General features: G+C 36.8%; 2 protein-coding genes across 10 annotated transcripts in view; one reads left to right on the top strand and one right to left on the bottom strand.

Moving 5' to 3' along the window:
• The window catches only part of LOC127419706 (voltage-gated potassium channel subunit beta-2-like), a 109779-nt gene extending 99905 nt beyond the window's left edge, over positions 1-9874 (top strand). For all 6 annotated transcript variants that reach the window (XM_051661349.1, XM_051661348.1, XM_051661350.1 and 3 more), the window contains 4 exons: positions 810-904; positions 1664-1784; positions 4518-4606; positions 6399-9874. In XM_051661349.1, the coding sequence (XP_051517309.1) occupies positions 810-904; positions 1664-1784; positions 4518-4606; positions 6399-6488 (395 nt within the window). In that variant the 3' untranslated portion in view covers positions 6489-9874. The remainder of the gene's footprint in view (positions 1-809; positions 905-1663; positions 1785-4517; positions 4607-6398) is intronic.
• A 210-nt stretch (positions 9875-10084) lies between these two features.
• Positions 10085-27088, bottom strand: part of LOC127419702 (multiple epidermal growth factor-like domains protein 6) — a 64490-nt gene continuing 47486 nt past the window's right edge. For 2 of the 4 annotated variants that reach the window (XM_051661338.1, XM_051661339.1), the window contains exons 22-34: positions 22963-23091; positions 21498-21626; positions 21244-21372; positions 20882-21010; positions 20587-20718; positions 19728-19856; positions 19494-19622; positions 19229-19354; positions 16487-16615; positions 16260-16388; positions 16050-16178; positions 12231-12359; positions 10087-12150 (exon numbers count right to left, since the gene is read on the bottom strand). In XM_051661338.1, coding sequence (XP_051517298.1) covers positions 12080-12150; positions 12231-12359; positions 16050-16178; positions 16260-16388; positions 16487-16615; positions 19229-19354; positions 19494-19622; positions 19728-19856; positions 20587-20718; positions 20882-21010; positions 21244-21372; positions 21498-21626; positions 22963-23091 — 1619 coding nt within the window. In that variant the 3' untranslated portion in view covers positions 10087-12079. Of the gene's footprint in view, positions 12151-12230; positions 12360-16049; positions 16179-16259; positions 16389-16486; positions 16616-19228; positions 19355-19493; positions 19623-19727; positions 19857-20586; positions 20719-20881; positions 21011-21243; positions 21373-21497; positions 21627-22962; positions 23092-27088 lie in introns of all 4 variants that reach the window. The other 2 variants (XM_051661340.1, XM_051661341.1) reach the window with 2 other exon arrangements.

Here is a 27088-nt window from a genome sequence, read left to right as displayed (position 1 = left end):
CTGTTTTGGTGGCACGCGAAGGACCAACAGCATATTAGGCAGGTGGTCATAATGTTTTGGCTCATCAATGTAATAATGCTCAATTTCGGAGATCCATCATGAATCAAGTTTACTAAATAATATTCAGCCAGTAATTAAGGATAATTGGTATTGGCTTTACAAAGCTGTTACTAATAAATTACTAAAATCTTCTATTAAAGACAGCTGTTCTAAAGTGAAAATTTTACCTATTCAATTTATTGGTTTGTTTTACATTTATTAGGTGTTTACAGTATTTGCAGTAAATAAATAAAAAAGTTCATTTTTATTTTAATTAAAATGTGCAAAAAAAGTAATTTTAGTAGAAGATTTTTATTTTTAGTAGAAGATTTTAGTAATTTATTAGTAACAAGATTACAATCAAAGAACATATTTCAAATCAGCAGTAAAATCTGACAACACTGGTATCATACATTGTGCTTCTTTACCTCAGATTACGCTAAAAGAAAAAAAAAATTCCCATCTTTTATAGCTAATGCCCATGCACGTTCTCAAGTCGATTGATAGGCAATGTCTGTATCTAAAAGGTGATTGGCTCTTTTACCTGTAAGGCGGGACTTCCTTTCAACATCAGTTGACCGTAGGGTGTTCCAGTTTCTCCCATTCCCAAATAGTCTCTGCTAAATAGTCTCTGCTAGTAATCAACAATACTAAACTAAGCAAAGCACAATGCACAAGCATGATGCACCCATAATGCCTGAGGAAGTGTAGTCACTGTAATGGTTGCAGGTTCATAGTATGTCATAAACACCATAATGGTGTTTTTGCAGGTGTGGGTGCCATGACGTGGTCTCCACTGGCCTGTGGGATCATTTCAGGGAAGTATGACAGCGGTGTGCCTCCTTACTCCAGAGCCTCACTCAAGGTATTCGTCTGCCATGTGCTACAACCCCTCTCTATCTGTGAACCTCAGCACTCCCCTCTGTCTCTCCTGACTGTTGTCATATCTTTATTAATGACTCTCTTTCAAATGCCTTCTAGGTTTATTGTGTTTTTAAAAAAAGTGGAGGCCTTGCTTGAGTCTTTTCAAGATGAATTTTCTTTTGTATTATGGAACGTTATGCTTGTCACTTTATGGGATTATGAAGTGCTCCTGTTCATCTGCACACATGCATTTTCTTGATGTGATATTTTGCCATCCCTTACATATAGCCATTGAGTATTTTTGCTTTCAGAAAGATTTATATACATTACAATATAAGGAAAATGTGTATAATACATACAGACTTGGACAAACAAGGCCATTATGAATAGCAGACCTGTATGATAGCCACATAAATATTATTAATAATTTGGAAAAAACGACATGTCTAAAACACAGTATGTACTTAATTAAGCAGCAAGTACCATACATTATTAACTGTTAAACAAATGTATAAGGATGCTAAGAGCTTGTTTTGTGCATTGATATATAGTGGCCTAAACTAAATGTTACTTGTGTCACACCCCACCATACTGCCCCTCAGCACCCCTTCATAAAACATGTTCCTGCAGTTATGTGTGCAGATATAATCCATTCTCTCATTACTTCACAAACACAGTGAATTTCCCCAGGCTATTCCTGTGGCTCAGCACCACGGTGGTGTGTGGCTCTCTGAGCAGGTGTGCTGTGTGTTTGAAACAGGGCTACCAGTGGTTGAAGGACAAGATTCTGAGTGAGGAAGGCCGTCGTCAGCAGGCGAAGCTGAAAGAGTTGCAGGCAATTGCAGAGCGGCTGGGCTGCACGCTGCCCCAGCTGGCCATCGGTAATACTGCTCAGGCCCTGCTGCTCTCTCTCGTTCTGTCTGTCTGTCTGTCCGCCTGCCTGGAGCTCAAGACAGGCTGTTTGCATGTGTCTGCTGGTGTCTGTCCTGTCAAAAGTGGGAGTATGGTGTTGGACTATTCATATGTCTAAATGTTGTACATTATCTAAACAGCACAATGTGAATTACTGTACGGAATTAGGATTCCTGTTTCTGAAACAACATTTCTATCAACCAATCATAGCCCTAACCCAACCGTCAAATCAAATTGTGTGACTACAACACAATTTCTGGGAGTCAAGTTTATATCAGTCAGCCTCAAGAAAGAAGTTGTGTAAGGTACCAGGTTGATTTTATGAGCATTTGTTGTGGAAAAACTAATCTCTGAAGTGTTTAATAGATATTTAATAGATAGAGCTTTGTTTGAGACACTTAGTAGCATGCAAACTAGATATTTACGAGTAGAACTGTATATTGTTTGTTTTCTGTATGTGATATAATCCTTTTTGTACTTTTGGTCAGACAATAATTTTGTTAGCATTTCTGCTAATTTCTTCTATGTTTTGTATATGAATGTTTGTGGACATTGCCATATAGAATTTTGATTGAGTTTTTCCATGCCAGTCTTTTATTTTAAGTAGTTTTACTTAACCAGAGCTGCGTTTCCCAAAAGCATCGTAAGCCTAAGTAGATCGTAGAAACCATTGGCGCCAGTGGTCTTTACGATCAACTTAAGCTTGCGATGCTTTTGAGAAATGCAGCCCTGAACAGCACATATAAACAAGATGAACTGTGGTTGGTTGCTTTATATGTCAGACAAAGTGGGAGGTTATTGTCCAGAATAACCTACAATATGGATCAGAATGGATCGAGTGTGGTCGTGCGAGACAACCCCATTCCCAACCCTGACTTTAACCCTAACTCTAAACCCTGTCCAGATAATCAGAGGGCAATGTTTGGTTGATAGCAGGGACTAAAAATGAAATGTTTTTCATTTCAGTTTTTTCTGAGCAGAAACTGTATTTTTCCGTTCTGGTTCCAGCGTTCCGCAGCCTCCTTTCCAATTGGTAACCAGTTAGAACAACATAAAAGAATGCTTAATGACATTATTTTTTAAATTGACAGTACTCTGTGCTAAGGGTGGGTGAAATACCAGTTGCAGTGTTTCCATAACTCACAAGAGAAACAAGCGACCTGTTCTGGAAAAGCAAGCTATAAAATAAGGGACTTGTCTCACCCAAAATAAGCAAAAATATTTTAAAAAGTATTTTTTTTTCCATGTGGGGGAATTATCAGTATAGAAATCATAGCAAGCATAGTATACAGTAGCTTAATGTATGTAAAATAACATATTTGTTCCCGTTTTTGGTTTTCGTTCCTTTAACCGATTTAGTCCCTAGTTGACAGCAATGTCATTTCAGGAACAACAAATGATGTTGATCCATAAACATGTCCTACTTGTCTACTAATGAAACACATTAGGCATACTGAAATCAGTAGATGACTGTAATTGCTAATTTAAGAGGAAAACAGCATAGAGAATTGCAATATTTTAGATCTGGTTTTCTCCATTGGACATAAAGTTTATTTAAATGTATAGACAAATAGTATGTTTATCTCTGTAGCTTCAGGTTTTGTTGCCTGTATTCCACACTAATCATTAAGCCAGCCTTGGCACAACTGTCCAATTACAGTATAGCTATTAATTTATACAGTGCATAACCTTTCTTAATAAAGCAGTAAAGGTCAGGGGAGCAGCAGGGGTGTTGTGTGGTTTCAGGATGTTAGTGATGACTGATAATTACAGGCTGTATACATTTGGACAGAACATTACAGTAAACTTGAACCAGGGTGCTTTCATTGTATCAGGTGTGTTATGTGTTTGTTCTTGTGGTCATGTTGAGGGGATGACAGCTCTTCGTCTTTTGTGTCCCTCTGAGATGTGTAGTTTTTCTTGAGCTTTGAATGCTTTGGTCATTTTTAAACTTTTTACTGCTGTCTAAAAGGGACAGTTCACCCAAAAATGAAAATTCTGTCTTCATTTACTTATCCTCATTTTGCTCCAAACCCATTGGACTTTCTTTCTTCCATGGAACACAAAGAAGAGTTTAGGCAGAATGTTAAGAAATGACAAACTCATCCACTTTTATTGTATGGCTAAAAAGAACTGCGTCAACATTTTTCACAAAACAAAATTTTTTTCTCTTGTGGTACACAGAAGAAACAAGGTCATACAGGTTTGGAACAACATGAGGACAAGCAAATTATGGCAGAATTCCTCATTTTTCATCCCTTTTAAGTTTCAAAATAAGCCTCCATTAGTGTGTCCATTGTTCAAAATTGTATTTAAAAAAGACAGAATTTTTCTAGCTTAAAATACACCTGCTTCAGCTGTGAAAAGTGAGTTCAAGCTTTAAGCCCACATATGCTAAAACTCAAAATACACCTACCTCTGCCATAGTTTGATATATAAATAAGCATACAGTCCTGATTTGACTGAAAAATGCCACAGATAAATTTTTCTGAACTAAACAAAACTCATCAAAGTCTCACACTTAGACATTATGTAGGCTTAGCTCTGACTTCTGATTCATTTTATGAATGACTGGGTATACTGTACTGCATTTTCCCATCACCTTTACAGATAATCTCAAAAGCAGTTTTAGACAACAAAACCAGGTTCACTGTTGTTTTTACAGAGATGTTAACGTGTTGTGTTTTGGTATCTCTGTTTAGCATGGTGTCTGAGGAATGAGGGGGTGAGCTGTGTGCTGCTGGGGACCTCCAGCACTGATCAACTTATGGAGAACATAGGAGCTATTCAGGTGAGTCAGTGAACCTTATTTCAAACATGACAAACAATGAAATATAGGGGTTAATGATGTGACGTTAAGATCTATTAAGTTATTCAAAAATACATAAAAAATACAAATACATCAGAATACATCTCTTCTATGATGAAAATGTTTTCAATTTTTGGGGTTTAAAAAAATGTGGTGTAACTAAAAAAATCTGTCTCATTAAAAGCTGAAATTCTCAAAAAATATTATTGTCGGTGTGAGTAGTGCAAAAAATCTTTTATTTATATTTATCAATTGTTCAGGTCTTGAAATTCTTGACTCATGTATGATATTTGTAAAAAAAAAACAACATTTTACTTTGAAAAATGTGTTTGAAAACGTTTTTGAAATGAATAATTAAGTTGTGTACACGCTCATGTATTCAAGGAGCAAGGAAAGTATTTTAATACCTTTCACTTGATGGTTACACCACATTTTTAAGTAATTAAATCCTTTTTTACATATTTTTTTTATATTAGAAAGTGCTATAAATGTCTTCAATAAACTATATACTATATTATTTTAGGGTTGTGTTTTCTGTGATTAATTGCAAATATTCATGTTACATTTTACATTTGTCAAAACATTAAAATATAATCATATATTTTATAACATTATTACAATATATTTACTTTATACTTTGTCTCACAAAACTTGCAAGAGATGGTTATGATTTAGTTGAATTATTGTAATATGTACCTGTTAAAATGTTCAGTTTTTTGCAGAAAGAGTTAGACACATTTTTACAAGTATATTTCTTTGATTTAAGTATATGTTGTCATGCCATAAAATCAGTGAACATGCTGTAATTAAATTTGGACAAAATCTTTTGCCATTTTCCAGCTGACTTTTTAAATAATAGGATCAAATGGGCAGATTCTATTAATATCAAGCTTTATTGGCAAGAGAAACTTAAGTTTACATGCAAAAGTTTAAAATCTCAAAGCTATTAATTTATCTGGCTGCATTTAGTCTCTGTCGTGCGCACTCAGTCTCTCTTGCACGGATTTGCTTTTGATACTGGTTCAGCGTTTTTGGGCGATGCTGTAGCTTACCTGTATCTCTCCCAGACCTGGCTCACCACTTGTGGGTGAAGTCTCCATATTCTCCATACAGTAAATCCACTCCCGTGTTTATTATGCCCAGTAAATGCGTCACGCGTAATGAATAAGCGTGCACTTCTCCACACAATCAATTTCTGTACTAGGATGAGCAGTCAAGTCAAGCGTGTACCTCCTGGAAATTTATATATGCCAATTTTAGCCACATGATGTGGGGAAAAACATTAGTGAAGTTTCAGGAAGTGAAGAAAAAAAACAAATGCATAAAATTATTTTAGCGCATTAAACTATTAATCACAGAAATGAACACGTTCAATTTCCCAGCCCTAATTTATTTATATGCAAAGCATTTTTTTTTTTTTTTACAAGTATACAGTATATGTTATGTACACTATATTTATATATTTATGTACACAATTGTATATTTATACAATTGTTTGTTTTTACAAATGATAAAGCAAAAATGCTTTTGTCTGGCTTTAAAATGATGACTAGAATAGCTTCTGTCTTAATATAAATATCTAAATATTTTTTTTTCTTTTTCTTTTTCTTTTTCTTTATGGGCCAAAGGGGAAACCTTTCAGTAGACATGACGTCATGATAATCTATATATATTTTTTATTTATTTTTTTGTAAGTTTTTCACGAATTACGTTAGCATATGCACTTAAAGAGTATTGCGACATTAATTCTTCAATCCAATACTTTCCCATTCAGGTTCTTCCAAAATTATCATCATCAATTATACATGAAGTGGACAGTATCCTAGGGAACAAACCCTACAGCAAGAAGGACTACAGGTCCTAAAGGAATGTCAGTGACACTGTGTTGACCTGCTTCTTTCTCTGAGCTTTGACTGAATAAAACATTGGCACATGGGACCAGCACTGTCAGGGGTCCCGCCAGAGACTCCAAATTGTACACTACATGGAGGATGCTGATATTAACCTGAGAGAAGGTGCAGAACTGCACAGGCTGAAGCATGCTCACGTTCAAATCAGCTATGCCGGCTCAATAAGCAGAGTGCTGATCTGACCTATAAGAAACCACTGAAATCAAACGCACTAGCTCACTTCCTCCTCCCACTCGTACTATAGTATACACTAAAAGAGCTGCAGTATATTTTAGGGTTCCAGAGTTTGTACTTAAATGCATGAGATTCACTGGCCACTGCACAAGCTGTTTTCCTTTACGTTGGAAAATAATACATTTGCATAAGCTAATGGGGGATTCTAAACATATCTTTTCAGTAGTGGTACTGATGAAGCACTTTAGTTACTACTGAATGCAGAAAGTTATATGACTGAACAAGGCTGATTATAAAGGCATTGTCATTGGCGCTGGTTTTATGTACATGTAAAAACATCACTGCATTGATATCCAACATACTGCTGGTTTCCAAGGCCTCATCTATAATACCAGATGCATTTTAGTTCCAAACATGAAGGCAAAGTTAGTTAACTCCTCAAATTAAAATGTTCAGAGCTTTCCCAAATTCAGGAATTAACATATAGTTTGCAAACAGACCTTAGCTTTGGGTTATGAGACTGACAAAAATCTTAAATATACTGTAAAATACAGGCCTCTACAAATGTGCAATATCTAAAAGTGTTTATTTAAGCCATTGTTTGTCTTCATTATAACTTTTAAAACGCTTTCTAAGAATCGACTGACCTAAAACAGTGATTAGTGGTTAACTGTATACCCGGTTGTCACAGTGCTTCAACCAAAGAATTCTCTGTCATCTGTCATGCTGTTCCCTCTTAATAACCAAATTTTATTTGGAATCTCTTTGCACTTGAGCTTTGGTGCATAGGTGAAGGAAGACACTTGGTAATATGGTGAAATGTTGTGTACTCATCATGTACCAGCTGTACTCAGCTGATGGATTGCCTTAATGTTCTGCATTATAGGTGGTTTTCAATATATGCAGAAATGTTTGTCCTTATTTCTTTTTTGGATATTCAGTGATCCAAATAATATTTAGTGCACAGGATTTTATGTTTATCTGTCCGAGGCCAAGTATTCATACCAGACACTGTTTGAGGGCATTGATTTTTGTTCGTATTTGATAATTTTACTTATAAAATTTCACCTTTTTTTTTTTTTTTCTAAATGTATTTTCTCGTCCTCATGTGTTTAGTGAAGAATGCTGTCTTCTCATTTGTTATGTTCTTGGCCAATGGCGCCCTCAATTGAGGGAAAGAGAACACACTGGCCGGAAATAAATCTCTCAGATATATATAATCATCAACAAGCACCACCCCATTAATGAAACACTACAAGCTTTAAATTTACATTGATCCTGGTGGAAAAACAAAATCAGTAGACCTACAAGTAATTACTACTTTATGCTAATATTTGCAATTTTATTTTGCAGTCCAAACATAGGATCTTTGCTAAATACAAGTTATTACACTGTATGCTGTTATTACGCATGTGTTTTCCATAAAACTTTATTCTAGTAGATGTGTCTAGAACTGGTAAATCATATGTTACTCAGACATGGACATTGTGTATAAGCCAGTGATTAGAACAGCATTCATTTGCTGTCTAAGAATTAATAGATTATATGCCTTATACAGTACTAATGCTAAATACTCAGTGCCAGAGCATGTGTTTCATCTGTACCAACAGAATTATCCATTATATGCATTATGGCATTTTAAGGCTATCAGTGGTGAATTGTGTGCATAAGCTGGTAAGGGTTACAGAGATTTATAAAGAGGCTTTATACATAAATTTATTTATTATTATCATAATGATAAATTCATTTATGTTGTTATCGTTAATAATTAAATGCTTAGATTAAAAATTAGATTAAATACCAAATTAAATGCATACAGTGTGTAGTTAAATATTTCAACAGGTTTGTGTCAAGGCAGTTCAAATTATTCTGAATGTTTATCAGATTGATTGTGTATTGTACATTTTCAGTGATTTCAATAAAATCTCAATACGGTTGTTGCATGTAGCCTACATACTAATTTTTAAAATGGCATATTACTTTAGTGGGTAACACTTTACAGTAAGGTTCCATTCGTTGACTTTAGTTAAAGCATTTGGTTTCATGAACTAAAAATGAACAATATATTTTTACAGCATTTATTAATCTTTGTTAATGTTATTTAATAAAAATACAATTGTTCATTGTTCATGTTAGTTTATAGTGCATTAATTAATGTTAACATATGCAACTTTTCATTAAAAAATTATAACTGCTGTATATGTATAAATTAACATTAACCAAGATTAATAAATGCTGCAAGTATTTCTAATTGTTAGTTCATGTTAACTAATTTAGTTAACAAATGTTATCAAATAAAACCTTATCGTAAAGTGTTACCCTTTAGTGAATAACAACTGTTTGGCTGGGTATAAATGTATGAAAGTGTTGACCTGTAGATGGAATGTAATGCTGTTTATGAAGATTTTAATTGTTGAATGAGCTACATTCAGACTCGGGTAAGAGTAAATGCTGAGCTGAACATATTGTATTAAACTAGAACAAAGCAGAGTGAATTTTTACTATATGTATAGGTTTTCAAAGTAGTATGTTAACTAAAGGCCACTGCTGGAGAATACAGGCTTATGTGATAGAAGTGGCAAGCATTGCTTAAGTAACTATTAGCTGAGGGTCATCATAAATGCTATGTCCTTGTATTTGTCATTCATATTTTGAGTAAAGTCAGGCTGTCTGCATCTTTCATATGGGATGTTGGTCGTACGTGTTTATATGCTGTGGTTGACCTTGTATGAGCTGCTGTAATTATATGTCCCTCAGGAAGCCATAACTACAGTATATTGATGTCAGTAATTAGATCATGATGAAATCGCTAATTTCACACCACCATGTATATAAGCCTTGTTGAATGAGAAACTGTTGGTGCACACAAATTCAACCTTTTAAAACAGCCTAATATTTAACAAAATAAGGTTTTTTTCCTATAAGGAAAGAAGTCATTGTAGAAATAAAGTCAAATGCTTCTGCTGTAAAGTGATTAAAAAAAGAGTCCAATAATGTCAACAGAAGTAACTGTATTTACATGAATTCAGATAACTTTGAATATAATGTTTTGAAGCGGATTTGATAAGAATAGACTGTTTTTGGTATGACCTTTTATTCTGACTATTATGTATTATACTGACCATTACTGTTAAAAAAAAATAAAAATAAAAAAACGCATAATGTTGATTTCTGTATATACATAATGGAATGATTTGATAATCTGTATATAACCTGATTCTATATATATATATATATATACACTATACTGGTTTTAATTAACAATATCACATTTGCCTTGATTTTATTTTTTCATCGGCAATTATTGCTTTTGACATTGTGCTTGAAAAATATGTGCAGCTTCAAACTTATCAACTGAAAATAAATTATTCAAAAATTCTTTATTTTTTTTCTTTGTATTTCTGATGTGTATAAAGATTATAATTGGTATACAGTATGTTTATTTACTGAAGATATACATCAAAAACATGTATGATATGCATATACATTGGCACAACACTGTTAAACTGTATGAACAATAGATGAACAAAAATGCTGTTTCTCCATTTTTCCCTTTAAAATCTATTGTAAATATTTTAGGATTATTACAGTTCACATACCTATAAAATCTTTTTAAAAAGTAAACAAAATACTTGGGACCATTTTGTGCTGAGAAAAAAAAAAAAAAAAAAAATCCAAATGCCAGTATGGATTTTAAAATGGTGAAATCAAGAAAATAGTTCATTCATGGGCAAATGACAAAATAAAGGAAATACTCATGTCTTTATTTCTTTAAATATGTTGACAGTGCACACATAATGGCTTGGGAAAACTTTAATTCTTTAACTGCAGTTAAAAAATATTCAGTGCTTATTTCTGTACTCTTAAGAGATGGATAATCATAAATAAAATATTTGTAAGCTTCCATTAAAAAAAAAAAGAAGAAAAAAAAACGTTTCCCATGGTAATATTTACTTTCAATAAAATATGACCGCTTAAAGTAGCACTTCGAATAAGAATTTATTTAAAAATTATATCTTTGGCCCTGATTTAGCTGCAATATCATTGAAATGTACATGTCCTTTTAAGTTTATAGTCTACATTCTGTGAATGCAGATCACATATCACACATATTAACTACATATTGCATAGTTTTGTAGACATGGTACTGTACAAAAAATACATCTGTAGAAAAAAGGTTGTAAAATAGAAATCTTAGTGATTATATGGTTTACAGTACTATTGTTCATTAAATGCAAACTGTAGTTTTTAAAAACATCTTACAGAACCACTCACACACTAAAACTTTCACATATGTACACAAAGTAAAAGGACTGTTGTTTCATATTCTTTTGATTTGAAAGAATTCAAACGCAAGGGAACAAAACATTTTGAAATATGGACCATGTATCCAAATATGGACTAAATGTTATATAAGATAACTTATTTTCAAGTCTCCCTAAATTCTAAGAAAAATAATTACATGAAAATGTTCATCATGAATGATGCAACATACAATTAAACAGCCCCTTTTCACTCAAAGAACCTTTCAGCAGTTGCAAGCTGCTCCATATTTATGTTTTCAATCAATCAAACGTAGACAGTGACATGGGGAGGGCCACATTTTCAGTGAATAACCACAATTTCAGCATATTCCACACACAAAGCTAGAACACTTAGAAAATAGCGCACAAGTTTTATGTTACTTTTATATGGTATTCTTTAAGCTTGAGAGCTACAGTCACTGTTTACTTTCATGGTATGGAAAAGAGCAGCTTGGTCATTTCGAAAGCATCTCATGTTGAGCATGACATCAGGGTGAGTAAATGTTTACAGAATTGCCATTTTTGGGTGAAGGAGCACAATAGTGTTGAAGACTAAGATTTTAGTAACTCTTCAGTTCCTTCGTTATCCCTCATTTGGGAATTTAGTCCAGGAGCTTAGTCTTGCTTGGACACACCCGCTTGTTATTTTCAAGTGAACCGAAGACCACGATTAGCTGCCTGTTTGATTAGAGTTGGAACTCAACATGAAGAAATGGAAGCACCTCTTACAAACAGTTTAACTGCACGGCTGATGCTGAAAACGCTCTTCAAAAATGTTGTATTTGTCCTCATCCAGGAGGAGCTTCTACAGTATATGAAAATATACTTCATGTTGGCTTTGATGTCAACTTTTCCATGAGAAAGTTGATCATGTATCGACAAATGGAAGTCTCTCCAGTAAATCATCATTTGATCATTGTACACCGTAGAGTTCAAAGATACTAAAAGGCTAAAAGTTTAGCCAAATGTCCACTCACAAATTCAATTCCAGTCATGTTACAGTCAGTGACAAAGTGTCTCCATTTCTGTCATGTGTAGGCTGGACTGGATCAGGAACTGTGAGATTGCTATACTGGTAAGCTGAACAGTGAGGAGTCTTTACGTTTGCTTCTACTAGTATTCAGATTAGACGTGAGCCCTGTTATGAACAAAAGTGATATAAGTAATGTATTCTTTGAGATCACAAAAGTTTGTGTGAATTACCAATATTAAAATTACCCTCTTGACAGCTTGGTCCAACCCAACCATTCAGACATGTGCAGCGTCCATTGCGTGGATTGCATTGCCCTCCGTTGTGACATTCACATCTCTCTGAGCAATCTGGACCAAACCGATTTACTCCACAGTCTGGTGTGAATTTAAAAAGAAATATTAGACAGAATAACTGATGCAAAAATTAATCTCCAGAAATTTCAGATGAGGTGGAAGCAGGTTCTAAAATTAACATTCACCAGGTGTCAAATGCAAGAAAAAATGGTTTTGGTGAGTTGATAAAATCCCAATTGTCCATTTACTTGACTAAAATGCAATATGACATGGTTTGAATCGAATTGTAAGAATGCAAGTCTAACCCTCACTGATGAAAGTGATGCAAGCAATTCAACCATCTACAAATCCAAAATCATCTGCAAATACAGAGATAGGAGCCATTTCACCAAGAGTTCAATTGTGAAAGATATACTAATGGAAAAACAACTAAATAATTACATTTTCAAGGGGATAATATATTTATATATACTGTACTTAAATCAAATAATAGGTATATGTGACAAAGTCATAAGTCGCACTGGGCCGTTTTTAGAAATACGTGAAATTTTGAATAAACTTGATTTGCTGAATCAAGTTGATTTGATATCGAGTTGTTTTTGATAAAGTATCAGCTTACAAATTATTTTAATGTTATTTTAAATTCAAACTATAAATGTTCCCTGATAGCACACATACAGGTGCTGGTCATATAATTAGAATATCATCAAAAAATTGATTTATTTCACTAATTCCATTCAAAAAGTGAAACTTGTATATTATATTCATTCATTACACACAGACTGATATATTTCAAATGTTTATTTCTTTTAATTTTGATCATTATAACTGACGACTAAGGAAAATCCCAAATTCAGTATCTCAGAAAATTAGAATATTACTTAAGACCAATACAAAGAAAGGATTTTTAGTCATCTTGGCCAACTGAAAAGTATGAACATGAAAAGTATGAGCATGCACAGCACTCAATACTTAGTTGAGGCTCCTCTTGCCTGAATTACTGCAGCAATGTGGCGTGGCATGGAGTCAATCAGTCTGTGGCACTGCTCAGGTGTTATGAGAGCCCAGGTTGCTCTGAAAGTGGCCTTCAGCTCTTCTGCATTGTTGGGTCTGGCATATCGCATCTTCCTCTTCACAATACCCCATAGATTTTCTATGGGGTTAAGGTCAGGCGAGTTTGCTGGCCAATTAAGAACAGGGATACCATGGTCCTTAAACCAGATACTGGTTGCTTTGGCACTGTGTGCAGGTGCCAAGTCCTGTTGGAAAATGAAATCTGCATCTCCATAAAGTTGGTCAGCAGAAAGGAATCATGAAGTGCTCTAAAACTTCCTGGTATAGGCTGCGTTGACCTTGGACCTCAGAAAACACAGTGGACCAACACCAGCAGATGACATGGCACCCCAAACCATCACTGACTGTGGAAACTTTACACTGGACCTCAAGCAACATGGATTGTGTGCCTCTCCTCTCTTCCTCCAGACTCTGGGACCCTGATTTCCAAAGGAAATGCAAAATTTACTTTCATCAGAGAACATAACTTTGGACCACTCAGCAGCAGTCCAGTCCTTTTTGTCTTTAGCCCAGGCGAGACGCTTCAGACGCTGTCTGTTGTTCAAGAGTGACTTGACACAAGGAATGCGACAGCTGAAACCCATGTCTTGCATACATCTGTGCGTAGTGGTTCTCCCCCACATTTTTGAATGGGTTTTGTTTCACAATCCTCTCCAGGGTGCGGTTATCCCTATTGCTTGTACACTTTTTTTCTACCACATCTTTTCCTTCCCTTCGCCTCTCTATTAATGTGCTTGGACACAGAGCTCTGTGAACAGCCAGCCTCTTTTGCAATGACCTTTTGTGTCTTTCCCTCCTTGTGCAACGTGTCAATAGTCGTCTTTTGGACAACTGTCAAGTCAGCAGTCTTCCCCATGATTGTGTAGCGTACAGAACTAGACTGAGAGACCATTTAAAGGCCTTTGCAGGTGTTTTGAGTTAATTAGCTGATTAGAGTGTGGCACCAGGTGTCTTCGATATTGAACCTTTTCACAATATTCTAATTTTCTGAGATACTGAATTTGGGATTTTCCTTAGTTGTCAGTTATTTCTTTTAATTTTGATGATTATAAACATTTGAAATATATCAGTCTGTGTGTAATGAATGAATATAATATACAAGTTTCACTTTTTGAATGGAATTAGTGAAATAAATCAACTTTTTGATGATATTCTAATTATATGACCAGCACCTGTATATCACCCAGACATCTATTTGACGTGTGCGTTTACATCAGGAAGACATATTTTTTAAATAGTGTGCTCACCTGCAATACGTCTATTAGATACATGCCAATAAGAATGTCTCGGATGTCAATAAGACATTCGTCAGATGTCTTTGAGATGTTTGATTTAGAATGTTTGTAAATCTGATATTTTCAGCAGATGTTAATTAGATTGTGATGCTTTCCAGATAAAAACATCTAAAACAGACATCTTAGAGACATACGGGTGCTATCTGGGTTGTGTTTTTGCACTTTAATGTGGTGTGTAAAATCGCTTCAGCTGCTGTCACTCAGACGATAGCACCTCAGATAGCACACATCTTCGAGATGTCTGTTTAAGGGTGTTTCTTCTGGAAAGCATCACATTCTAATTACATTCAGATACATTCAAAAATATAAATGTCTCAAAGGCATCTGCTGAATGTCCTTTTCACATCTGAGAGGAAATGTCTAATAGACGTATTGCAGATGAGAAAACAAACTTAAAAATACGTCTTCCAGATATAAACACACCAAACAGACATCTGGGTAACGGGTGTGTCCCAAGATAACACACATACATCTTTGAGATGTTTGTTATCTGGAAAGCATCACAATCTAATTAACATCTGATAAACATTTTCAAAAGATCAGATTTACAAATATTCTGGTAGCACTTTATTTTACAGTACTGTTCTAAATTTACATACGCATATATACAACAACTATAGTAATTACTAGATACTAACCCTAACCTTAACCCATATTAAGTACATGTAGTTACCTAATAGTACTCAGTACGTTCTTGGGCAAGTGCACTGTAAGTATACTGAAAGTACACGTACAGTAAAATAAATTCTAAATCATAAACATCTCAAAGAAATCTGCTGAATGTCTTCTTGACATCCAAGAGGAAACGTCTAATTGGCATATTGCAGATGATCAAATAACCTAAAAATACGTCTTCCAGATGTTAACACACACATTGGGTGATGTAAATGTACTATCAAGGATGCTTTTAGAGCAATGCTGCAGATAGTATCTAAACTCTGCTCAGCCCTTGTCTTTACTACAATTTACAGCAAGACCAAAAAAAATAAAAAAAATAAATAAAAAAAAAAACGGGAATAAACATCAAATGATATGTTAAAAGATAATGTAGTTGCCTGAAAAAAATAATCTCTCATGTATTATGCAAATCAGTGTTTTAACTGCGGGAAGACGTCCATGATATAAAAACACTTTTTTTTTTTTTAAACTGAGACCTTACATTAGTGCAAAAATCTCAAAACGCAATTCTGGGTCAATGTGACGGTCAATGCGAGCAGGACACACATACACACACACACACACACACACACACACACACACACACAATACATTAATACAAATGTGCAAAATAGGGTTTCATAGTAGGCAATATATATTTATAGCCTGCCCTGTAATATTTATTTGCCAGATGTGGCAAAAAAAAAAAAATATAATCATTTTGGACCCTGGGTGGAATGCTCACCTATATCACAGAGAGTTCCCATCTTTCCTGGTGCACACAAACACCTTCCACTGACAGAGTCACATGGTGTGTCTCTGTCACAGTCACATTTATGGGCACAATTAGGCCCAAACCTGCCTGGCTCACACTCTGAAATAAGAACGACAGCATCACTTTAACACTCACACAATCAGTACCAGCTGAAAACTTCATATGAATGCTGTTCTGCACCTTTCTCACAACGGAGTCCTTGGTAACCTGGAGGACAGAGGCAGCGGCCAGTGCTAGGGTCACAAGGTGCATTGGCATGGCAGTCGCAAAGAAGCTGGCATTGATGCCCATGGAAACCAAGAGGACACACTTTAGATAAAAAACATGTAAGAGCGATTAAAAATCAGTAAAACAAATTTGACTAGATGGGTCAGAACAAAAAACAGGATGCCTTCTAGGCATCTTACCATGTTCACAGAGATGCCCATAGTATCCAGGAATACAGTGGCATTCTCCCGTTACTTTATCACAGCTGGCGTCATTTTGACAGTTACACACCTCCCGGCATTCAGCCCCATACCTGCCTCTGGGACACTCTGATCAACACAAGAACGCATTTAAATTGACTGATGCATTACAGCATGTTTTAAATGTTATGGGTTTTTAATTAAAAGAACCAACTCTACAGTGTTTTAAAGTGATGAATCCAAATGTTAGGAGACAAGTGACACACTAAGTCCTTTTATCTATGATTTTATCAAGTGATTTTATTATAGTAAGAAGTAAAGAGTATAGTATTCTTAAAAAAGAAAAGAAAAACAGCCTGGACTTTTTCTTGAAGGAATAGTTCACCCAAAAATGAAAATTTCTCAGAATTTAAAACACACATTTTTCTTTTTGGTGGAACACAAAAGGAGATATTTTGAAGAATGTGCACAGTGCACATACGATGAAAGAGAATGGGGACAGTACTGTTGAGTTCAAAAAATGACAAAAAAGCAATATTAAAGTAGTCCATTACAACTAATATTAAATATACAGCTGAAGTCAGAAGTTTACATACACCTTAGCCAAATACATTAAAACTCAGTTTTTCACAATTCCTGACATTTAATCGTAGAAAACATTCCCTGTCTTAGGTCAGTTAGGATCACTACTTTATTTTAAGAATGTGAAATGTCAGAATAATAGTAGAGAGAATGATTTATTTCAGCTTTTATTTCTTTCATCACATTCCCAGTGGATAAGAAGTTTACATACACTTTGTTAGTATTTGGTAGCATTGCCTTTAAATTGTTTAACTTGGGTCAAACATTTTTGGTAGCCTTCCACAAGCTTCTCACAATAAGTCGCTGGAATTTTTGCCCATTCCTCCAGGCAGAACTGGTGTAACTGAGTCAGGTTTGTAGGCCTCCTTGCTCGCACACACTTATTCAGTTCTGCCCACAAATTTTCAATCAGATTGAGGTCAGAGCTTTGTGATGGCCACTCCAGTACCTTGACTTTGTTGTCCTTAAGCCATGTTACCACAACTTTGGAGGTATGCTTGGGGTCATTGTTCCTGGCTGATGTCTTGAGATGTTGCTTCAATACATCCACATAATTTTTCATCTTCATTGCCATTTATTTTGTGAACTGCACCAGTCCCTCCTGCAGCAAAGCACCCCCACAACATAATGCTGCCACCCCCATGCTTCATGGTTGGGATGGTGTACTTCGGCTTGCAAGTCTCACCCTTTTCCTCCAAACATAACAATGGTCATTATGGCCAAACAGTTAAATTTTTGTTTCATTATACCAGAGGACACTTCTCCAAAAAGTATGTTTTTTGTCCCCATGTGCACTTGCAAACTGTAGTCTGGCTTTTTTGTGGCGGTTTTGGAGCAGTGGCTTCTTCCTTGCTGAGCAGCCTTTCAGGTTATATCAATATAGGACTCGCTTTACTGTGGATATAGATACTTGTCTACCTGTTTCCTCCAGCATCTTCACAAGGTCCTTTGCTGTTGTTCTGGGATTGATTTGCATTTTTCGCACCAAACTACATTCATCTCTAGGAAACAGAATGCGTCTCCTTCCTGAGCGGTAGGATGTCTGTGTGGTCCCATGGTGTTTATACTTGCGTACTATTGTTTGTACAGATGAACATGGTACGTTCAGGCATTTGGAAATTGCTCCCAAGAATGAACCAGACTTGTGGAGGTCCACAATCTTTTTTCTGAGGTCTTGGCTGATTTCTTTTGATTTTCTTATGATGTCAAGCAAAGAGGCACTGAGTTTGAAGGTAGGCCTTAAAATACATCCACAGGTACATCTCCAATTCAGTACACCTCCTATCAGAAGCTAATTGTCTAAAGCTTGACATCATTTTCTGGGATTTTCCAAGCTGCTTATAGGCACAGTTAGTGTATGTAAACTTCTGACCCACTGGAATTGTGATATAGACAATTAAAAGTGAAACAATCTGTCTGTAAACAATTTTTCGAAAAATTACTCGTCTCATGCACGATGATGTCCTAAACGACTTGCCAAAACTATAGTTTGCTAATATTAAATTTGTGGAGTGGTTAAATGAGTTTTAATGACTTCAACCTAAGTGTATGTAAACTTCTAACTTCAATTGTATCTTGTTTAAAGGATGTTTAGATATTTTTCTGGAGAACAAGACAAAAATCCTGAACCCTCCTAAGCTGTTCAGAAATGGTCAACACCTTGGCTGTTTGTGGTCATTTTTTACTGGATACAATAAAGGTGTACCCCCTTTTTATTTTTAATGAAATGTTATAACACTAACTTCCCTGAAGTAGTAACAATAAAATTATGCACTTCTTTTGGGATTTTAGGTTATTTACTGTAGACCTTAGAATTTATTGTTATAACATTTCAGAAAAAAAGAGGGTACACCTTTATTGTATCCGGTCAAAAATGACCGCAAACAGCCAAGGTGTTGACCATTTTTTAACAGCTTAGGAGGGTTAATCAGTATCTTTGTCTTGTTCTCCAGAAAAATATCTAAACATCCTTTAAACAAGATACACTTATTATGAGTTGTAATGGACTACTTTAATGGTACTTTTATGGTGCTTTTTTGTCATTTTTGGAGCTCAACAGTACCGTCCCCATTCACTTTCATCATATGAAAAAGAGCATTGTGAACATTCTTCAAAATATCTCCTTTAAACTATCCCTTTAAGGATCCAAAGTTATCTCACCTATATCACAGCTGTCTCCTCTCCAGCCCAGCCTACAGGTGCAGTTCCCTGTAACTGCATCACACACTCCATTACTGCAGTTACAGCGCTGAGCACAGTCTTGCCCAAACCAGCCCTTAGCACAGCCTGAGACAGACACACATACAAACACATATTTAATATGACCATCCAATCACATAGGCTTATTTACTGCAAACTCCACATCTATGAACTACAGTGTTTTGCTCTCCTTCCTCCATCCAATTTAGCTAGAATAATGTCAGACCTTGTCCGCAGTCTTCCCCTCGCTGACCGGCTTTGCACACACATCTGCCTGTGACCGGATCACTCCTGGCCCCTTCACCACACAAAGCTACTTGTGCACAGTCTTGCCCATAGCGCCCTGTCGGACAAGCTTCATAGAGAATACAGTCTGTTAGTAACTGCACTCAGTCAATAAGCTTGAAAGTATATTTATTATAGAACGATGACAGAAGAATGCAAACTTAGTGCGACTAACTGATGTTGCAGTTTGGTCCAATGAATCCAGGTGGGCAGGTACAGGTGCCAGTGGTGGTCTTACACACTCCGTTATTCAGACACTGGCACTTCCGCTCACAGTTAGCACCATAACTCCCTGCCTCACACTCTAAAAGAATAATAATGACGCATCATGGGTACAGCATACTTACTGTAATGCAATGTTGTAATGATAATTTACGCCCATTAAAACTTTAAAGAATATTGGTGTTTCTCCAACTTTCGGCTCTTTTGACCCTGTGGAAATAAACTCTCCTGCAACATACTTTTCTCACTCTCACAGTATATTGAATTTGTCCACTAACAAAAATCATGTCCAAAAGTGTATACACATGATACCACCACATTGTAATTTCCTCCAAATCTCAAATTATGTGTTTGTTAGTTTGATTAGATTTTGTAGAGGAAATGATATTTATGGAATTGACATAAAAATAAAAAATGAATAAAATGGCTCATTTGTTTTGCTAAGACTAATTTTAAAGATAGCATTTTATGTATCCCAAATACGCAAATAATAATATTTCATGCCTTTTGCATAATTTGACAAAATTACATCTTGATTGGAAATGACACATACACATAAAATCTATACATAACAGTTTTATAAAGTAGCAGATATGCATGACAAAATATTTTATTTTAATGACAGTGACCTCCATATAACTAAACTAAAAAGTTATTCATGTGACATAAAAGTGCCCATAGTTGAAGAAACACCCATTTCCAAAAACCAAACCTTATTTGCATATGGCACATGATGAATAGTCATTTCTTTTGATCTCAAAAGTATGGTATGTGACTTTAAGATGAGCAAAGATGGGATAAGAAGAGCACACCTGTAGCACACTTGTTGCCATGGTAACCTGGAGCACAGTAGCACACACCACTGACTGGGTGACAGAGCTGATTAACCTCAGAACACTGGCACACCTGATTACAGTTCAGTCCAAATGTGCCAGGCTGACACACTACAGAGCAGAGGCACAAAGAAAACCTTTGAGATTCAGGGTGGCAGGATTAGTGTTTCACAACTAATGTGATGTCAAAGACATGCTGAGCCAATAATAGTGTTGACACATTGATGACAACTTTCATTTCATCATGAGTGTGGTAGTGAGGATAATGACTCACTTTGCTCACAACCGTGACCAGTAAAGCCAGGTGAGCAGCCACACTCTCCGGTCTCATGGTTACAGGACTTGCCACGAGGACAGAGGCAGCGTTGAGCACATCGCTTTCCAAACGAACCAGGTAAACAGACTGTAAGAGCACAAATGAGTTACACTGGGTCTGCCAGCAGGGGGCAATCTAACAGCAAGAAAGATACACATTAGGTGCGTGATGGATCACTGTTGAGATAACCCAGTTTCTAAAAGAGGCAATAGATTTTATCAATGATGAGAAAGCTGAAATAAGAAAAATGGGAGATGTGTCTTGACCATTTGCTTCCATAATGAGAAGTAAGTGTTTATTTCCAATGAAGTAATAATTACTTTTTTCACAGTGTGGCCCTCTCCAGCCTGCTGGACACATGCAGGTGCCAGTGATGTGGTGACATGGTGCGTTGTGGTCACATCTGCATCGCTCTTGACAGCCTTGGCCATAAAAGCCTACTGCACATGCTGAACAAAACATACAATGGGAATAAAAGTATCTTTTGGATATACTGCACATTTGTCTTTATCTATTTCTAAAGCAGACATTATTAACAGATCATAGCAAACTGCTTGAAGGTTGTTTTTTTTACCCCTCTCACAGCGTGGGCCCACCCAGCCTGCAGGGCAGAAGCACCTGCCACTCTGTCCATCACACACACCACCATTCTTACACTCACACTTGCGTTGGCAGTCGATCCCAAAGTGTCCCACAGCACATTCTGAATGCAAATCACATAAACAGCAGAAACTATGAGTGTAAGCCTAGAACATTTGAAAAATATTTTTGAATGGCATTTATTTAATGTGCATTAGTGTAATTGTTGCTAAAAAGGCCCAGAATATTTTGGACATTTAAAGGAACAGTCTCACATAAAAATGTAAGAATGTCATTACATTATATAACAAAATATCAAATTAAGTAGCTTTTATTTTAATGAAAGAAAGCACAAGCACACTATTCAACAAACTATTTCACAAAAAGTAGTTTTTAAGGTGATAAATTATGAAACAATAGAGTAGATATATTGTTCAAAATATGATTTTCTTCTACATTTCTGGTTGTCAATTGCTAGTGGAGATACACCTGTAGTTACTCTGCTAAAATACATGTGTAAACTCAAGGGGACTGGCTTCATACATCAACCAAAACACATTGAGACCAATTAGTTAAATGTAATTGCAAAAATGGCTTAGAAAAGTGAAATTAGTTCTGAGAAAAGGTCTAGCATCATTTGTTTGCAGATCCCACTTAGTTTGACATTTTGTTGTTTAAAGGTGCTGTAAACAATTTTTTTCATGGAAAAGTATGCAACAAATTTTCCTACTCCCTTAAAGATATTAATGAAATAAGTATCCTGAGATATCTCACCGGTCTTTGTGACAGCTGTTTGTGTGTTGACCGCTGCCATTAAATTGAAGCTTCACCATTGCGCTCTAAGCGAACGTGTTTTATTTTGTATCAATAAAAAGTGACTTTCTGAGTTGGAATCGCCGTCTCCTACTTCCGCATTTCATTAAAAACATTTAACTGTCAATCATTTTGCTCGTTCTCATAGTGTTGTACTTGAAGCAAATCACTGAGGCTATGATTCATAATGTTTGTCAGTTGAGGGTGCTATCGTGCCACTGTTGAATTTGACAGCCACTGGAAAAACAAAGCTGCTCTTTTGCTCGGTTTTGGTCTCAAAATCATCTTTGAAGGGCGGGGTTTTGGAACGAGGGGGCATGGCTAATTCAATGGCTCAGTCACGTGAAAGCTTCAGAATGCTAAAATCGCTTACAGCACCTTTAATGCAATAAAATTCATTATTTTTAAGGGCAGCTTGTGTTTCAGAATATTTTGCCCACTTTGAATCTCTGTGCTGGTCCAAACTGTTTTTTGCAGGTAAGTGCTGATCTAGAAGGTTTATAAGGTGGAGCAGCAAACCAAGATGTTCAGTAAGCTAAGAAGCCTGTTGGTTGGACCAGCACCCAAAACACAACATATTTTGGTGACCAGCTATGATAGTCCTTTCAGCAGGGTTAGAATTTGACAGTGTCTGGTCTCTAACTTACCTTGTTCACAAGCCACTCCAGTCCAACCACTAAGACATGTGCAGTGGCCACTAAATCTGTCACATGACCCTCCATTCTGGCACAGGCACTGCTGGTGACAGCCCATACCATAGAATCCAGATGGGCACTCTGGGAAAAATCAGTAAGCTGTCAGGTCACAACCTCAAATATTTGAGTGAGGAGGATGGAAGGATGAGTAAACCAAATTCTAACTCTATAAAGGAACTTCATTAAGCAGCTAATGCAAGCAGTAGGCAGACATCTCTGACTGTTGTGCTGAGTCTTGCTATTTTTTTCAGCATCTCACACAGGAGTTCTGCCTTTTTTTAGACATCTAGCCTTCAAATGGTCTTTGACCATAGTACATTGTCCAGCTGTTTTTCCAGCACCTCCTCCAGGAGTGTCAATTTTTTTCCAGATGTCTAGCACTTAAGAGCTAGAATGATGTCTTTGACAATGGAGACCCCTAGTGTTTAAGCAGTAAATGAACATCTTTGACCGCAGGGCCGTGTTCCACTGTATTTTAGACATTTTGTAGACATCAAGCTTTTAAGGGTTAGACTGAAGTCTTTGACCATTGCGTCTGGTCCCGCTATTTTTTCAGCGCCTTACGCAGGAGCAACACATTTTTACGAGATCTAGCGTTCAAGCACTAGATGGTCGTCTTTGACCGTTGCGCCACAAACCATTATATTTTCAGTGTCTCACACAGGAGCACCGTGGTTTTTTAGACACTGTGTTATGTTAATAAGAATGTACATTTTTTAAAGCATGTATCGAGACACCTGCGTTCTACTGTAATCTTTGGGTTATGCTTGTCTAGCCTTTTCAGCCTGGTCTGAACAGCCCCAAAGACATATTACTTTATGTATGTTAAGTTATAAGTGTTAATACAGTGCATCTGGAAAGTATTCACAGCGCTTCACTTTTTCCACATTTTGTTATGTTACAGCCTTATTCCAAAATGGATTAAATTCATTATTTTCCTCAAAATTCAACAAACAATACCCCATAATGATAACGTGAAAAGTTTTGAAATCTTTGCAAATTTATTACAAATAAAAAATAAAAAAATAAAAAAAAACAAATCACATGTACATAAGTATTCACAGCCTTTGCCATGACACTCAAAATTGAGCTCAGGTGCATCCTGTTTCCACTGATCATCCTTGAGATGTTTCTACAACTTGATTGGAGTCCACCTGTGGTAAATTCAGTTGATTGGACATGATTTGGAAAGACACACACCTGTCTATATAAGGTCCCACAGTTAACAGTGCATGTCAGAGCACAATCCAAGCCATGAAGTCCAAGGAATTGTCTGTAGACCTCCGAGACAGGATTGTATCGAGGCACAGATCTGGGGAAGGGTACAGAAAAATTTCTGCAGCATTGAAGGTCCCAATGAGCACAGTGGCCTCCGTCATCCGTAAATGGAAGAAGTTTGGAACCACCAGGACTCTTCCTAGAGCTGGCCGCCCGGCCAAACTGAGCAATCGGGGGAGTCAGGGCCTTAGTCAGGGAGGTGACCAAGAACCCGATGGTCACTCTGACAGAGCTCCAGCATTTCTCTGTGGAGAGAGGAGAACCTTCCAGAAGAACAACCATCTCTGCAGCACTCCACCAATCAGGCCTGTATGGTAGAGTGGCCAGACGGAAGTCACTTCTCAGTAAAAGGTACATGACAGCCCGCCTGGAGTTTGCCAAAAGGCACCTGAAGGACTCTCAGACCATGAGAAACAAAATTCTCTGGTCTGATGAAACAAAGATTGAACTCTTTGGCCTGAATGGCAAGCGTCATATCTGGAGGAAACCAGGCTCTGCTCATCACCTGGCCAATACCATCCCTAGAGTGAAGCATGTTTGAAATGGGAGACTAGTCAGGATCGAGGGAAAGATGAATGCAGCAATGTACAGAGACATCCTTGATGAAAACCTGCTCCAGAGTGCTCTGGAGCTCAGACTGAGGCGAAGGTTCATCTTCCAACAGGACAACGACCCTAAGCACACAGCCAAGATAACAAATGAGTGGCTACATGACAACTCTGTGAATGTCCTTGAGTGTCCCAGCCAGAGCCCAGACTTGAACCCGATTGAACACCTCTCTAGAGATCTGAAAATGGTTGTGCACCGACACTCCCCATCCAACCTGATGGAGCTTGAGAGGTCCTGCAAAGAAGAATGGGAGAAACTGCCCAAAAATGTGTGCCAAGCTTGTAGCATCATACTCAAAAAGACTTGAGGCTGTAATTGGTGCCAAAGGTGCTTCAACAAAGTATTGAGCAAAGGCTGTGAATACTTACAGGTGCATCTCAATAAATTAGAATGCCGTGGAAAAGTTCATTTATTTCAGTAATTCAACTCAAATTGTGAAACTCGTGTATTAAATAAATTCAATGCACACAGACTGAAGTAGTTTAAGTCTTTGGTTCTTTTAATTGTGATGATTTTGGCTCACATTTAACAAAAACCCACCAATACACTATCTCAAAAAATTAGAATACATCATAAGACCAATAAAAAAAAACATTTTTAGTGAATTGTTGGCCTTCTGGAAAGTATGTTCATTTACTGTATATGTACTCAATACTTGGTAGGGGCTCCTTTTGCTTTAATTACTGCCTCAATTTGGCGTGGCATGGAGGTGAACAGTTTGTGGCACTGCCGAGGTGGTTTGGAAGCCCAGGTTTCTTTGACAGTGGCCTTCAGCTCATCTGCATTTTTTGGTCTCTTGTTTCTCATTTTCCTCTTGACAATACCCCATAGATTCTCTATGGGGTTCAGGTCTGGTGAGTTTGCTGGCCAGTCAAGCACACCAACACCATGGTCATTTAACCAACTTTTGGTGCTTTTGGCAGTGTGGGCAGGTGCCAAATCCTGCTGGAAAATGAAATCAGCATCTTTAAAAAGCTGGTCAGCAGAAGGAAGCATGAAGTGCTCCAAAATTTCTTGGTAAACGGGTGCAGTGACTTTGGTTTTCAAAAAACACAATGGACCAACACCAGCAGATGACATTGCACCCCAAATCATCACAGACTGTGGAAACTTAACACTGAACTTCAAGCAACTTGGGCTATGAGCTTCTCCACCCTTCCTCCAGACTCTAGGACATTGGTTTCCAAATGAAATACAAAACTTGCTCTCATCTGAAAAGAGGACTTTGGACCACTGGGCAACAGTCCAGTTCTTCTTCTCCTTAGACCAGGTAAGACGCCTCTGACGTTGTCTGTGGTTCAGGAGTGGCTTAACAAGAGGAATACGACAACTGTAGCCAAATTCCTTGACACGTCTGTGTGTGGTGGCTCTTGATGCCTTGACCCCAGCCTCAGTCCATTCCTTGTGAAGTTCACCCAAATTCTTGAATCGATTTTGCTTGACAGTCGTAAGGCTGCGGTTCTCTCGGTTGGTTGTGCATCTTTTTCTTCCACACTTTTTCCTTCCACTCAATTTTCTGTTAACATGCTTGGATACAGCACTCTGTGAACAGCCAGCTTCTTTGGCAATGAATGTTTGTGGCTTACCCTCCTTGTGAAGGGTGTCAATGATTGTCTTCTGGACAACTGTCAGATCAACAGTCTTCCCCATGATTTTGTAGCCTAGTGAACCAAACTGAGAGACCATTTTGAAGGCTCAGGAAACCTTTGCAGGTGTTTTGAGTTGATTAGCTGATTGGCATGTCACCATATTCTAATTTTTTGAGATAGTGAATTGGTGGGTTTTTGTTAAATGTGAGCCAAAATCATCACAATTAAAAGAACCAAAGACTTAAACTACTTCAGTCTGTGTGCATTGAATTTATTTAATACACGAGTTTCACAATTTGAGTTGAATTACTGAAATAAATGAACTTTTCCATGACATTCTAATTTATTGAGATGCACCTGTATGTACATGTGATTTTTAATTTAATACGTTTGCAAAGATTTCAAACAAACGTCTTTCATGTTGTCATTATGGGGTATTGTTTGTAGAATTTTGAGGAAAATAATGAATTGAATCCATTTTGGAATAAGTCTGTAACATAACAAAATGTGGAAAAAGTGAAGCGCTGTGAATACTTTCCGGATGCACTGTATATTACCTATACTTAAAACACTAAAAACTTGTGTGCTTTTTCGGGGTGATA

Source organism: Myxocyprinus asiaticus, chromosome 29 (assembly GCF_019703515.2).
Source record: "Myxocyprinus asiaticus isolate MX2 ecotype Aquarium Trade chromosome 29, UBuf_Myxa_2, whole genome shotgun sequence".
NCBI lineage: Eukaryota > Metazoa > Chordata > Actinopteri > Cypriniformes > Catostomidae > Myxocyprinus > Myxocyprinus asiaticus.
This window is presented reverse-complemented; position numbering and strand designations above follow the sequence as displayed.